Source organism: Crassostrea angulata, chromosome 7 (genome assembly GCF_025612915.1).
Source record: "Crassostrea angulata isolate pt1a10 chromosome 7, ASM2561291v2, whole genome shotgun sequence".
Taxonomy (NCBI): domain Eukaryota; kingdom Metazoa; phylum Mollusca; class Bivalvia; order Ostreida; family Ostreidae; genus Magallana; species Magallana angulata.
The window spans coordinates 58,039,678-58,056,275 of record NC_069117.1 but is presented as its reverse complement, the minus strand read 5'-3'; the positions used below and the strand labels follow the sequence as shown (position 1 = coordinate 58,056,275).

The window sequence follows — 16,598 nt, the reverse complement described above, 5'->3', positions numbered from 1 at the left end:
GTTTTTTGTTTTTTATGAATTCTGATCATCATAGCTCTTTGTATCCAGACTTCATGCATTCATCATGATTAAATCAAATGTTTTGATAGCAAAAAATATGTCTTCTTTCACTGCAATAGAGAAAACACGACATTATAAATTCATCTTTCTTGTCTTTAATTGTTACCGCTTGTTATTCAATGATAATAACATCTTTTTATATTAAAAGGAACCACAATGTATGGAAGGAGTTAACAACCTACACAAACTTTGAACGGCAAGGATAAAAGAATGAATAATCACAGTTTAACAATGTCATTTTAAACTTTAATGTTTAAACTTACTATGACTGTTACTCATGTACTCAGTATGGCTGTAAAACATAGATATTGGTATTTGGAGTGGAACTCAGATTGGCGAAAAAGAAATCCCGGTAAAAATAACAACTTCCGGTGGCGCTGTTATACGCTACGCTTACACAAGGTAGCACATCCTTCAAGCATTGTAAAGCACAAGAACTCAAACTGTTAGCGGAAGTGACGTTGAGGGATGCCTGGTTCGGTATTTTCCCGGTTTCGGTAGGTGAGAATGTCCCATAGTGTCTTTTCTCTGGATGCATGTTGACTTAAAGAATAAAAATCAGTCAACTTCAGAAGGTTGAATATGAACAAAAGTTAAAATATTTGCATGCAAAACAATTTGTATTATTTGAATCGAAAAGTTTCTTATCCGCAAATTGAGAACGAAAAGCGAAAGCCTCGAACAATAGGCTTTATTTGTCGTTACATTTAGCAATTAAACTGCCTTAGTTTTTCTATTTATTATCAAGTTTGTAATTTGACTCTCATTTAAGGTCATCCTTAAATACCCCAGTATATAACTACCACTAACACAATTCCACACTCATTAGTATACCTACTTTATTTGGTAACATACAACTACCTTGTAAAAGATGTAAGCAAAATCTAAAAAACTTACTTGAAGACCAGGTATTTGATTCAAAGCAACTCGTGAAGCAGTCAATATCTTTGTGTTCAAAGAAACCAACACATGACACCAATCCACTGAATGTTTTCCCGTCAAAGGATCCCCCAACTCTCAGTGTGCCTGGTGTTTTAAAGGTAATGAGTGGAGATTTAGGACCAGTAACTTCATTTTTTTCAGGGCCGTCAAAAGGCGATTGGTCAATGTATAAAAAGAGCTTTGGGTGATTAGCATCCATTGTCATGGCAATTCTCTGCCACTGCCCAACCTGTAAAGCATTGGAAGCGCAGGAGTCCCATCCAATGACTGATGCATTTGTTCCGGAGGCTGTGGAAAGGAACTTCATCTCAAAACTGCCGTCGTCGGATTTGTAATGTAGAATACAACTGTCGTCATTTGTTGTCGGTTTTACGAAGACTGAGAATCCATAATCCTCGGACGGCGCAGTAGCAATACGTAAATCTAGGATCGAATCAGCGGAAAGATTGACGGAGAAAGCAGAGACCGGCGTTATTCGGGGAACAGGATGGTCTTGGACGAACGTGTAAGGACAGTAAGAAACCCGTAGATCAGAATTAGATAGGACCTGGTCACTACAAACTTCTGGAGTTAATGGCCACCTCAGGAGGATATCTTCGGAACATGCCCCCCTTAGACCTGTAAAACAATAAAAGTAAACAATTCTGTGATGGATTTTGATAATAACAGATTCACTTAAAGTCGAACCGGACAGTGTGGAATATACTTTTTCAGGAAACAAATACATACAAACTCTGTTTATCTCATTAGTTCGTATTCACTTCTCTTGGCGAAATCAGTAGACTTTTTAGCAGATAAAGCTCCAATCAGACAAACTCAAAATACGCATCTTAAACATTCATATTGTACACTGCATGTAAACTGATACATATATAGGTATAACTGTCTTTTGTTACAAATAGTATTTTTTCATTTGGATATCATTGCATATTGGTATACATCCTCTCCCATCCTCTCTTAGGCCCATTTCTTTATTCTTATTTGTATCTTACAAATGTTTGAACAGACGTCAGCAATGATAGACCCACATAGGCTACCGTTCAGGTACCTTGTTTTCTTTTTCACATTATGTTTTCATGTTTCATTTTTTAAAAACTTAATACTATCATCGAACTATCGACTGAAATTCAATTATAAGGAAAGTTTTTTTTTCTACTGAGAAAGCTACTGAACGTTTTACAGATAAATATCTGGAACTTGTTAGAGTTACGATTAGACCAAAATACACACATTCGTTCGACTCTGACTTGCGTACACCGCTTAGGAAAACCCCCAGATTAGACATAATGCACTTAAAAGTAATTCTCTAGACAGGGATAAATTCAGGCTCATTGGAAACAAAAAAAAACATGGACAAGCATGCAATTCAAAACTGACAAAAGATGACTATTTTCTTCTGTTAAACTATAGACCAGTTTCGTTTATTGTTCATTGTTTCACAAGTGAATGCTTTAATTTTGAAACTAACAATATGCCTTAAATTTCGCAAAGAAGATGGATGGGTACAGCGTATAAAATGTTAAAAAGACGATAACATACTGAAAATTAAAATATCAACAAACCAGATCATTTTAAAAAGAAAACATTCATAACAATGTATATTTAACATAGAATCGATTCGAAAGAATTATATATGTTCAATACTTGAAATATGTTGAGTTTAATCTGCGAATGCGTATTAAAACCTCCAAAAATCGTCATTTTTTAGAAATTTATTGCCCTTTCTTTTATAAAGTGGGTCTATGCTCCATGCTTTTGTCAGAGTCTTAATAAGGCCTAATGGAAAACAACCCGATTTTAAGTAACAAAAACGTGGAGAGATGACCAACTATACATTAAAAATATCATTTCGTATCACAACAATGAAGAAAAATAATATAAGTCCGCGTATTCATGACCAAAGTCGCTATTACTATTTATAAAATACATTCTTTAAAAGATTTTATCCACAGGTATGAATAATAAAAACAAAAGTTTTTTTTTAATCTATAAATATTTTAGTAAAAAGAAAAGTCTTATTAACATTACTAGACATGATTTATTATATATCATTATCATGCATTTATTCACACTAGATTATGTTGATTAAATATTGTTTTGAAAACATTTTTATCTATAAATAATGCAAAAATAAATCTGACAAACTTCGGAAACTTGATTTAAGTTTAAAGTATGTAGGAAAAGTCTTGATATGAATGTGTATTCCGCACTTGCTGAAATGATTTTCTTTATCATCAAAGGTAAACTTACTTGGTATTAAAGTAGCAAGGTAGACGAGCCGGTATAAATCCCCAAGCCTCATCGTTTGTCAGTACAGTCAGCTCCCTGTGAATATGTATTTGGTCTTACTGTGTAAAGACAACCTTAACTCGGGCTTATAAATTTAAACCTAGCTCAGAATCGATTTGCAACAAAGAAGTTTTTGTTTTAGCTTTACATCCGTGAGCGTTCAACAACATTGTTAGTTTCATATATAGAGGAAACTCTTGTTACAATTCAAAAAAGAAATTCAAAAAATGTTATATTAACACGTCAAATTTTCTGAATTAGTTTTGCAAATCATTTTATCTTATCCATTCTGAACCTATAAACTAAAGGACAGGAACATACAAGGCGATATATCTCTCCCACTTGGAGCTATGAAGACAAGCGATTTTTAATTGTATTTGAATTTTAAAGATTTTATTTCTATGCATTGTGTATAGTATAATTTCACATACAATTCAATAATGTGTTTTTTTTATTCTGTAAACACGACAGGTATAGGTTTCCAAATTAAGCTGCACAGCATTTAATGCCAAAATCTTAATCAGTGGGTCATTATTCCATCCTCGAAGTACTTTATCTAAAGAATATTTGTATTTATTTGTATTATTGATTTGAAAATGGAGTTAAGATATACAATAGGCCAGAATTCGTGATTTTGTTAACAACGTGTTTCACAATATTAATGATTGTCAACCAAAGTAATTTACTGTACCTGTTATGTGTGTACGTACCTCAGTGTGTTAGGCGGAGGCTTGTAGACAAAATCCTTCTAGGTTTATTGTTTGATTCATAGCCGGTTTTTTTTTTTTAATTTCCGTGCCTTTAGGTAAAATATTTTTTGAATTTAAGTTTTTTTTTAAATCTTTAAAAAATCTCTTCAGATAACGAACAAAACTGCATAATTGTTATGTTCTATATACATGATGTCGCATAAAAATAGAGCTAACACAGTTATGAGATCATGGTGTAATATTAAGAAGTAAACTTATATTATTAAATCAGGTGAAAAGTACCGAGCACTGGCGTCGGAAGCAAATTGAAAGTGGGGGGGGGGGGGGGGGCTAGACTAATCCTCAGAAATATTAAGAAAAAAAACCCCACTAATTCCCATTGAATCCAACTTCTCAATCTTTCAAGGTAAATTTTGGAACAATAATCTATCCTGCGAGAAAAAGAGGGGGGTCTGAACCCTGTATCATGCTATATGCCTAATGGTTAGGTCTAACTTTGCAAAAAAGTAGGGGGGGGGGGGGCTCAGCCCCCTAGCCCCCCTAGCCCTCCCCCAGTTCCGACGCCTATGCCGAGTATAATTACTTATTAGGTTTGTTACTGACTGATTACAGACATACAGCGGGTTAAACAGTCTCATAGATAAATAGAGCAATTTTTTTGTCTTAACTACTCCAAGTCGGAGATTTTCAACGCCTTGTTAGCCAATACCTTTATAAAAAGATATGGTATAAAGTCTTTCAAGTCCTACAGAAATACATTGTACCAATGATTCGGTAACATTAAGGTAGGATACAATACATTTGGTAGATTCGACAAAATGAATAGGGATCAAAAAGGTTACCTAAAAACAGATGAAAATACTTTAGGCAATAACGATTATAGATGTAAATATTTCGAAAGATGAATATAATTTTGTAATTAATTATAAGCATAAATAATTTTTATAAGAGTCATTAAATCCAATCCAATGACAAAATTCTGTTATGATATTGTAAGAAACAGAAAAAATTCGTCATTCTAAATGTTATTAATTTCCCTTGGCTCACTCTTCCGGTTATTTGTATATATTTACATTTCAACTGTCTTTGTCTGTGATAACATTACGAATCAAATTTGAACCCTAAAAACCAACAACTTCATAAAACATGAGTGACACAAAATGGGCGTGTCTTTTAGCATAACCGAAATAAAACGGTATTGGCTGCGCCACGTAGTAAATACATAGCATGTGCTACATAAAAAAATAGTGGTTTTCAAATAATGTTGTTTTAAAGTATACACATTGGAAATAATATAAATATTGTAACCCGGTCTTGATGCAGATAACATAATAACACGAAGTCGATTTTATAGGGTTCGATTCTTTTTTTTAAATAAATTGTAGGAAAATGTTAATTGCAGGAAATCGCCCTAGAACAACAGATACATAAACATGTAAGCACACAACAAAGACAATACAAACACAAACACTGCACAGACATTCACATATAACATACATGGATTTTTACTTAGGCCACTTATTCATATTATCAGCAAAGGTCGATAATTTGATAATTTATATTTCAACATTATTTCCAAGTGATCAGAAATATTTACCGTAATAAATATCATTAAAACTATTTACAGCAATGACAGAAACATATAGCTATCAATTTATGGAACTGAGTGCAGGTCCTATTTACTGGATAACCTATCATGAATCGATCACCATATATAGTATATGACCTATACACAAATAATATCGTAAGTTAACTTTAAATTTACAGTCTCAGCAATTCAATGAATAAAACATTTACTTGCTGCTTTTCATGATAATTCATTACAAAGTTACACACATATACTTTATTAAAAATATTCAGGTTATTTGACTTTTATATTCAAGTAAACACGTCGGTTTCTTTATTTCAATCAACTCGTGTCGGTTTCTTCTATTTCGTGTCTATTTCATTGTGCTATTGTTTCTACTTTTCAAGTATTTATTATTGGTTAATAAGGAAGAAGCAGAACTGAAATAACTTGGTTATTTTTTCAAAACTTATATATTTAGTTGAAACATATTCAAATTTAGTTAATTTTTTTTAGAACTTATTGATTGAATTTGACTTATTGCTCTTAACTTTAGATTAATTAACTGCCATTCTTTTCTGGAGATATGAAAGGCGAAACATCATATGATCTGTGGCGTTATGAAGTTGAGTGTTTGATTAGAGATGGCACTTCGAGGAAATGCAGCAAGAGTCCCGATGCGTCTCGGAACAGAATCATCCATTGATGAAATTTTGCAGAGATTTGACTGTAGATGACAATGAGAATCTATTGTCCCAATTTTATAGTGCATCTCAAAAAGAAAATGAAGATGTCTCAGAATGAAGCTGTCGATTAGAAGATCTGTTGAATAAGGTGATACAGAATGGTGGAATTGTTCCAACAAATACAGATCAGATGTTGCAAAACATGTTCTGGAATGGACTAGCAGAAAACGTAAAGGACATAGCTGGCCATATATTTAAAGAGTGCATTGACTTTGATGAACTAAGGAAGGCAATCGGAAATGTAGAACAAGATAAAATCAGACATAAAGTAAGAAAGCCACTATCCATCAGACTGTTACCAGTGATTCAAAGATGGATGAATTGAAAGCAATGATCCAAAAGATGGACACTAAGGTGAATCAGATGAAAGAGGATATTGATGTTGTACGTCAGAAATATCAAACTGAGAAACCACATAATTTAAAATGTCAAGGTCAAAGAGGATATTATCAGGATCAACAGTATCAAGGACAGGGATGGGGTAACGGTAATTTGTAATGGTAATTGAGTGTAATTAATTACAAATTTTGAGGTAATTGAAATTAATGTGTAATTGGCCAATTTTTCAATTACATGTAATAATAATTCAATTAATTACTTTCAAAAAAGGCATGTAATTCCAATTACTTTTCAATTATTTTCAATTACACACTGATGTACATATAAATATGAAGCTTTCCAGTACCCAATGTTCCCCACACTATCAATGGTACAAGGTAAAGTTAGGAAGAGTAGTTAAAAAGCATTGAACTATTGTTACGTATATCATACTAAATATTTTTTTTAATGATTTTTTTCAGAAATTGAATACTTAATTATAAGTTTCCCAAATTTAATTAAGTACATGTATTTGATGTTTTGCTTGATATTTTTTTCTTAAGAAATACTCATTTCCCTTCTTATTAGGATAACTAGTGTGTCAATTATATGAATTAGTTAAAATAATCACTGTTTAATTTACAAACAAATCAGTGTTATCTTAATTATATAAACTATTAATTAAGTCATGCTTTGTAATTGATAGCCTAAAATACAAAGAGCTAAAATCATGATCCTCAAATGGGTTTTAGTTTTTGATGTCTTTGATGCCTTACATGTCAACCGGGTGTGTTCCCTTATTGCAAACATTTGATAATGTCATGTAGGTACAGAACAACAGATGTGAATTGTGTTTTGATAACAATTAAAGTCTGAGATTAACCTGTATTTGGCATTGTATTTATAAGGAAAAAATAGTGGACAAATATGCAAAGGAGAAAGTTTTCATATAATAGTTTTGCATGCAGGAAATATTTTGGTTGACATGATAGGTGTAGGTTAGGGGATATGACTTTCAAATGTTTATTGAATATCAAGGTGATATGGGACACCTTCATATTTTCTTAATTATTAACCTGCGTTTTGAAATAAACAATTAAACCAACTTTATATTTTTTCTTTCCAAAAATTGTTAACTACAAGAGTAGTTAGCAAATGATCAAACAGTGAAAGTAGTTTGATTATGACGAAATTTTATTCACATTATTAGACATACATCCTTAAATGTTTATGTGTTGTAGATAAATCATGGTTTTAGTAAATTTGGATGAAAATGTAATTTGTAATGTAATTGATTACATCTGCAAAGTAATTGTAATTTAATTAATTACATAAATACATGTTCTTGTAATGGTAATGCTACTTTAATTGAAGAATTTAAGCAAGAAATTGTAATTTAATTACTTACTTTCCATTGTAATTGACCCCATTCCTGATCAAGGAAATTACAGAAACAGAGGGAATGATTACACACAAGAGGGGAGAGAGGAGAGAGAAGTTGTGTGCTAAAGATGTGGACACGTGTACGCTTGGACCACAAAAGAGATTTAAACTCACTGCGACCTGCTTAGAGACGCGGGCGCTAGGTTGTACTGATAGACAGCGTCAAGTTCAAGAAATTATTGGAGATGCCTCAGAAGTAATGATAAGAATAAATGGAGTACCAACAGCTGCATTGTTAGATACAGGGTCAACAGTTTCCACTATTTGTGAATCTTTTTATGGACAAAATTTGCAAGATGTAGAAATTCAAGATATCAGAGATTTATTTGAGTTGAAATGTGCTGATGGCAGTAATTTACCTTATAAAGGTGCAGTAGAGCTAGATGTGATATTAGAAGGATTAGGAGATGACAGCCAGTATACATGTTTATTCCTGGTAGTTAATGATACAGATTATCACCAGAAGGTTCCAGTATTACTAGGGACAAACATTCTTTATTCCATAATGAGATGACTAAATGAATAACACGGAGAAGGATTCTTAAAGACATCAAGATTGCATGAGTATTGCATGGTATTGGACATTTCGATGTTTAGCATTGAGGGAAAGAGTTAGTAAAGAACAAATACAGACAAGTAGTAGTAAAGTCTGCTGAAGAGATCCAATCAATATCCAACCAAATTCAGAAGTGACTATAGAAGGATACAGACAAAGTGTTGCCCTATATTCAGACTATTGCACTTATTAATAATTTTCAGACATATATGTCATTAAAAATTACAATGAGGTTGTGATTGTATAGTAAAAATGATCCTGCATAGTTACTCAATAACAATTTGCTTTGTGCAGTGTCCATAACAACATACATGTATCAATACTAGCCGAGATTCAAATATTTTGAATGCTTAATATATAGTCTCGTTCAACCAGGCGCTTGGCTGTCTTCGTAAATCCCCGACAAGCAGAGAGTCTTTCTTGTTGTCACTTACTGTATAATATTCTGATAATCATTATTTTAACGTGAAAATTTAAATTTCATTAAACTATTATATAAAAGAGATAATATGGTATTTATCTGAAAGTATGGACCAGTATGGATGAATTATATTCAAAATACATGTAGTTTGGTGTCGCTAGGATAAAGGATGCATATTATGAATTGATAGGTGAATTTAAGAATTTAATATCAAATATCAAATTTCCTATTTCAAATTTCGAATGAATCTTTTTAGCTTTCGTACCTTCTACATTAATTCATTATGAAAAAGAGGTTTCCAGGCTTTTGTTTCGAGTGTCTGAAATTTATTTATTTTTGTTGATAACAATTAACAATAAATAATCTTTTGCATTATTTGTGAAAATCTACTGATATTATTGATAGTAATATCAAAGGAAAATGCTTAACAAATAACATTGACATGAAAGAATACAAATACATGTAAATGAAACAATTACAAGTTTTCTTGATTTGATGAAAACAAGAAAAAACTGCATAGGGCTGTTTAAACTGAATCAAATGCTCAGTATGGGTGTAAAACATAGAGATTGGTACTTGGAGAGGAAGTCAGACTGGCAAAAATAAAATTCGGGTAAACTTAGCAGTTTCTGGTGACACTGTTATACGCTACGCTTAAACAGCGTAGGACATCCTTCAGAGATTGTAAAGCACAGAATGTCAGGCTGTCAGCGGAAGTAATGCTTATCGGTGTCTGGTTCGGGATTTTCCCGATTTCGGTGGGTAAGAATGTCCCATAGTGTTTTTTCTCGGGATTCATATTGACTGAAAGAAGAAAAATAGATTTTGAAGGTAAAAAATAAATGAAAGTTACAAAATATGCCTGGATTTCGGTCCGTCTTGTTTCGTTGTTTATTGGATATATCTTGCCAGTGCAGTGGTTGTCTTATTATTTTTCTTCAGAACGCGTTTCTACGCGTCTTTTCTTCCAAGGTAACGTGTTCGGGTGTATGAAATTCCTTAATGCGGTGAAGCGTGAATAGTGCTCTCGGCCTTATATAGGGGTGTGTATCGATGAGCAGAACAATAGAAATCGACAACTAATATGGCGGTAGTCGAAAATTAAAGGGAAATAATGCGTATTTATGAATTCATGTTAGCTTTAAAAAGCTTATTTGAAGACCAGGTGCTTGAATCAAAACAGCTCGTGGAACAGTAAATCTTATAGCTTTCAACTAAACCAACACACGACACCAATCCGCTGAATGTCTCCCCATCAAAGGAACCCCCGACTCTAAGTGTACCTGGTGTTTTAAAGCTACGGGCTATAGAACCAGGTTTCTGAAAAATGCTGTTCACATCAGTGTCGTCAAAATGCGCTCCTTTAATGAATAAATTTAGCTTTGACTGACTTACATTCATTGCCATGGCAATCCTCTGCCACTGTCCAACCTGTAAGGCATTAAAAGTGGAGGAGTCCCATCCAATGACTGAGGCATTTGTTTCAGAGGCTGTAGAAAAAAACTTCATCTCAAAACTGCCGTCGTCGGATTTGTAATGGAGAATACAGCTGCTGGCAATTGTAGCCGGTTTTACAAAGGCTGAGAATCCATAATCGTAGTGATACGTAAATCCAGGACTGAAGCAGCGGACAGATTAACGGAGAAAGGAGAGACTGGCGGTGTGAGGGAAACGGGAAGGTCCTGGACGAACGTGTAAGAACAGTAAGAAACCCGTAGACCAGGGTTAGATAGGACCTGGTCAGTACAAACTTCTGGAGTCAATGGCCACCTCAGGAGGATTTTAGAACACTTTCCTGTTACACCTGGCTGTTATTGTAAACAATTGTATGAGCATCTTAATAATAAAAATATTACCCAAATGAAGTCGAGAACGGCAATATGGAATACTCTTATTTTGATAAATACATCGAAAAATCTTTATATTTCATAAGTCAGTAGCTGTCTCAGTTGTAATATTTGTGACTTTTAAAAATAACTTTTAGTAAAACAATGCATATATACTATAAGCTAATTTTAAAGCACCACAACGAGTCGCATGGTAACAACTTCATCCTTCCATAATCAAGCGCGGAACGCCTTTATACCTTACAGGGTTCATATTTAGAATATCAGGTATTTAATTAGGTAGTTAATTGAGCCACAAAATCAAATGCTGGGATGGTCGTACAATGTTCTAAAATATTAATTTCAGTTCATTCTTTTACCAGTGAGTATCCCTTATTTACTCGCTGGCCTTTGTAATGGTGACGGTTCTAAATGAGGTGTGGTGATGTTAATGTAGGACAGAGGAATCTGTTATCAGATATAAGACTCATGGAGAACCTGCATCATAAATTAACTACAGTAATAGTTATGTGTTTTACTCTTTTAAAGGACTTTCTTATCTTTACAGCATCGCTCGTTTGGTTTTAAAAGACTTTAAAAGCAAAAGTACGTTTTTATAGGATACACTTGGGTATTAAAAACTTAAGTTTTTGCCACAATGATTGACGTAAAATTATACAATATTCAAACGTAACGTCAGGGGTATTGATACGTTTTTGACGTTAGTTTTACTATGAGATAGGCAACATCCTTTATATGATATAAAATTATTTTTTAGCCAATCAGAAAGTGCGTTACAACCAGAGTTAAATTATTTTCTAATCAAAAAATTTGAACTTGTTTTTTAGCTTATTTATGTAATATTAAAAGTATAAAATCAAAGATTTTTAAACTTAACTAGATTTTAGATTGTATATGTACCTGCTGCTATGAGGGCCGTACGGTTATGAGTGTGTTATTTTGGGCTAACTGTGCTGGAACCCTGAACAGTAGAGGAGTGTTTGATGTCGGTCTAACCGTGTTGGATTTAAGAATGATGGTATCTATTTTGTAAACAAAAGCACATCACCGTCCATGGTGAAACTGCTGTACATTATTAAGTTGTTGTCTCGGAACTCCAAGACTTGCATAATTGATTTATGGAATACTTTGTTCCGGGTTTTTCACCAACTAGAATACAATTTGTTCCACTTTTTTTAGTTTGATTCAGCGTTTACTCGAGCAAATGTTAAGAATTGAGCTTTCCCCGTGATTTCAACATATGGATATTAAGAACCTTTTCAACACAATTTACGGTATAAATCAAATACAAGATACGCTCCATAATGCTAGTTAGTATTTTAAGAAAAACATCTTACCGTTCTAAGCACGGTAGACTTCAAGATAAAAACTTCAAGCTTAAACTTTAATGGTGAAACTTGTATTGGAACTCTATAGTGTCCCAAAATGAAATATTAATGCATATATTTCAAACAACTTGAAAACAAGCTTGCTAGCAGCTTTCCAGTACTTTGATTTAAAATGGAGTCTAGACCCATTTATTAATAAATCAATATTCGTGGTTTTCACCAAAAACGTGACTCATTTTACTAATAACGTTAACTGTCAAACAATTAAAGTTGTTCACCTAATCAGTTATGCGTACACACCTGTCCTATACACACCTGTCCTAAAGAAATAATGTATGTAATGTATGAGCTCCGTGAAACACTTCAGTCAGGAAGACAAATGGTTAGGTAGTATTCAGGTAGGATAAAATACAATTCAAACAATCCTGAGGGTTTTTTTCTCTTCTTAATATTTTAGATTTAACAAGTTCCATGTAGAATTGCTAGCTTTAATAAAATGAAAAGGAGATCTATAGTTTACATATAAAAATGGAAAATACCAATAAAGTAAGATAATAAATGTAAATATTTAGAGAAATCCGTGTTATTTTCCGATTGATTGTAAGCATAAATGATTTTACAGGAGTAATTGAAAATACAATATCAATGTATTTTTTATGCCTGTACATTAAAGCTTTCAGTCAATAATTGTATAAAATTCTGATAATCGTGACTTTCTATGCCATTATGTATTATCTATACTGTGTGAGATAATTAATCAAAGTTAATTTTAACCATTAAATAAGACATAATAAGTTGTAATTTTGAGTATTCAGAACAATTTGGTGTTGCTAGGATACAGGATTTATATGTGCGATTTCATTGGTCAATTTCGAATCTGAAATCTCCTATTTTGAATATTGTACCTCGAATTTCGAATGGGTCTTTTGGGCTGTTATACTTACACATTCAGTTATGAAAAAGAAATCCGACGCTATTGTTTTGAGTGTCTGAAATCCAGGTATAAAAATCTTTTTTATTCTTATTGTTAGAAGGTGTCAATAAAGAATCTTCTAACAGTTGTTTACATCAGTTACTCTTTATTGATAATAATATCTACTTTGACAATCATTAAAAGATGACGAAAAAAACCCAACAAAGGAAAAGGTTTAATGAAAATCAAAGGACAAGATATTTATATATATTTATCTCATACGTGTGGTGTATATTACCCGTGTGATAAACCTTTGCTATATCACACGGGTGATGCTATATCAAATACTTCCGGTCGGAACTACTTTTGACACGGCCCCTCGCTTCAACGCTTCAGTGACCTATTTTCGAAAATTTGCTAGTACTTTCAACATAACTATATCTACTACAAAAATTAATATAAAATTGATTTTGTCAAAGATTAAAATTACAAATATGAAGGAAAACACATAACTGCGTAGCACAGGCGTCGGAACCGGGGGGCTATTGTGGGGGGGGGGGAGGTTAGCCCCCCCCCCCCCCACCTTTTTTGCAAAGTTATTCATAACCGTAACCACAAGACCCTTTTTTCTTGTTTGTCAAGATTTTTCATAAATTTAGCCCACTTCCAACTTTCAATTTGCTTTGTGAAGTTTATAAAACTACAAAAACTATCAAGGAGTTCATCCTGACGACGCTCTGGTTGTGATTATATACAAGAACTTACCGAAATAATGTTTCATGAGACTTTTATTCCACCACCAGTAAGCATCCTTATTCACTATTTTCAATTTTGAATCATAAGGCTAGCCTAGTGTTTGTTTTATTAAACATCATGCATCAACAACTGTTCCTCGTTCGAGTCAATTCAAACTAACGAGCATTCGCAACTTTGTGTATGTCAACAAACTTGATTATTCAAGTCTTCTAATCGGAATTTCCATTTAATCAAGATAAAAAGCCCTAAGAAAAATTATCTAGAGCTAAAAAAAAATTTTAAGGTTTATTTCAGTGAAACTTTACTTTAAAACAGTTAGATTTATCTCAGGAATGACGTACTAAATTGTATTGCGCAAGGTCACAATAGCCGCATAACACAACGTTGCATCATCGTTTTTAATCTTTGAAAAAAAAAAACCAATTTGGGTCACACAAGGGACTGTCTCAAAAGCTTCATAATATAAATCAAATTGTATGAGATAAATAGAACATCTATAATTGTGTGATTTTATAGTTGCTTTATCCAACTCGTTGAAATGGTTATATTCGCTCGGCAAGCCTCGCGAATATATACACCATTTCAACTCGTTGGATAAAGCAAATATAAAATCACACAATATAGATACATGTATATATATAATGAAAACATGAATAAACCGACTAGGACTGTTACAACTTGATTAAATGCTCAGTATGGCTGTAAAACATAGATCTTTGTATTTGTAGAGGAACTCAGACTGATGAAAAAAAAATCCGGGTAAAAAGAACAACTGCCGGTAGCGCTGTTATACGCTACGCTTACACAGAGTACAAAATCCCTCAGGCAATGTAAGGCGCAAGCACTCAGACTGTTGGCGGAAGTGACGCTGATCGGTGTTTGATTTGGTATTTTCCCGGTTTCGGTAGGCGAGAATTTCCCATAGTGTCTTTTCTCAGGAAACATATTGACTAAAAGAAAAAAAAATAGTTAAGTTCAAAAAGGTAAAATAAAAAAAGCGACAAAACTTGTGACTATATCATTTTAGTCGGAAGTATTATGCACTTTTTCTTTAGTGACATTCAACAACCTTGTCAAAAGATGTGAGCAAAACAATAAAAAGCTTACTTGAAGACCAGGTATTTGAATTATAGCAATCATTAGAACAGTCAATCCTTTTGTCCTCCATGAAACCAACGCATGACACCAATCCGCTGAATGTTTCCCCCTCAAATGACCCCCCAACTCTCAGAGTACCTGGTGTTTTAAAGCTAGGGGCTATAATGTCAGGCCTCCAACCAAAGATGTTCACATCAGTGTCGTTAAAAGGAGCCCCTTCAATGATTAAACTGAGCCTTGACATACTAACATCCATTGTCATGGCAATTCTCTGCCACTGCCCAACTTTTAATGAGGCATTAAAAGTTGATGAGTCCCATCCAATGACTGAGACATTTGTTCCGGAGGCTGTGGAAAGGAACTTCATCTCAAAACTGCCGTCGTCTGATTTGTAATGGAGAATACAACTGTCGTCATTTATAGCTGGTTTTACAAAGGCTGAGATTCCATAATCCCCGGACGGCGCAGTAGTAGTAATACGTAAATCCAGGAATGAATCTGCGGAAAGATTGACGGAGAATGGAGAGACCGGCGGTGTGTGGGGAGCGGGAAGGTCCTGGACGAGCGTGCGAGGACAGTAGGAGAACCGTAGGTCAGGGTTAGATAGGACCTGGTCAGTACAAACTTCTGGAGTCAATGGCCACCTCAGGAGGATTTTATCAGAACATACTCCTCTTAGACCTGTAAAACAGTAAAAGTTAACAATTCTGAGGAAAATTTTCATCATAAAACATTTATCATTTGATGATTACGGCAGTGTATGATACCGTTGACGAGTGCAACTCATTTTGACGAATACATCAACACATTTTTGTGATCGGCTTCGGCCGATCATAATTGTTCCCATATGAGTCATCCGGCAAATTTCACTACTAGTATTTGCGCACGCATTGCACTTTGCGCAAATTTGTTTACTATGCAGCTTCCTATAAATTATTAATTACAAGTACATCTGTATATTACTTTTAAAAAAAATCTAGGTGTTTTGCATTGAGAATTAAACATTTATACTAAACAAAATGATTCAAAACAAGTTTACAATTCGCCTACTAAGAGTACTTATTTTTATATTTCTGATTATTTTACCGGAAAAGGTCGTTTTTGATTTTTACGTCAAACGTACAACAGCAAAAGAGTTTAATATGTCCACTAATTTGGTGATAAAATTTAAAATTTTATTTCTCCAGATGGAATGTTTTAAGGAAAACACGTATTTCTCTTTCTTCATGAATAGAGCCCCGAAAATACGAGAATAAGAAATGGATACATTTATGCACTTACTATGAAATTGTAAGTTAGAGTGATTATTTTTTAAGTGATAAGAACGCTTAAAATATATGAATATAATTGTATAAGGTGGTATGGGACATATGTCGATATTCATGTGAATTAAATTAAATTAAATTAGAATACTTCTACCGGGTTAGAATTTCAAACTTTACCATATTTAATAAAAAAATACGTTTCAAAAATGTTTGAAAACGTAATTTTTTTAAAATCCCCAGCGGTAACGATCTCGTATCGTACAGATTCGTAGAAACTCTAACCCACTGCACTGCGCTCTGTAAGTTGACAATATTTAGAATGAAACTTGTTTTAAAACT

General features: G+C 33.4%; 2 protein-coding genes and 1 pseudogene across 2 annotated transcripts; all 3 read right to left on the bottom strand.

The window, feature by feature from the left end:
* Window positions 1-329: 329 nt before the first annotated feature.
* LOC128191584 (uncharacterized) lies at window positions 330-3,304 on the bottom strand. Its single transcript, XM_052863717.1, has 3 exons — window positions 3,253-3,304; window positions 958-1,620; window positions 330-603 (listed from the first exon to the last, which is right to left on the bottom strand). The coding sequence occupies exons 1-3, from the start codon at window positions 3,302-3,304 to the stop codon at window positions 344-346; spliced, it is 975 nt and encodes a 324-aa protein (XP_052719677.1). The 3' UTR covers window positions 330-343.
* Window positions 3,305-9,596: 6,292 nt separating this feature from the next.
* On the bottom strand, window positions 9,597-11,152 carry LOC128191413 (uncharacterized; annotated as a pseudogene).
* Window positions 11,153-14,560: 3,408 nt separating this feature from the next.
* LOC128191411 (uncharacterized) lies at window positions 14,561-15,718 on the bottom strand. The gene is made up of 2 exons (XM_052863469.1): window positions 15,004-15,718; window positions 14,561-14,846 (listed from the first exon to the last, which is right to left on the bottom strand). Exons 1-2 carry the CDS (start codon window positions 15,716-15,718, stop codon window positions 14,587-14,589), a joined length of 975 nt encoding a protein of 324 aa, XP_052719429.1. The 3' UTR covers window positions 14,561-14,586.
* Window positions 15,719-16,598: the final 880 nt, after the last annotated feature.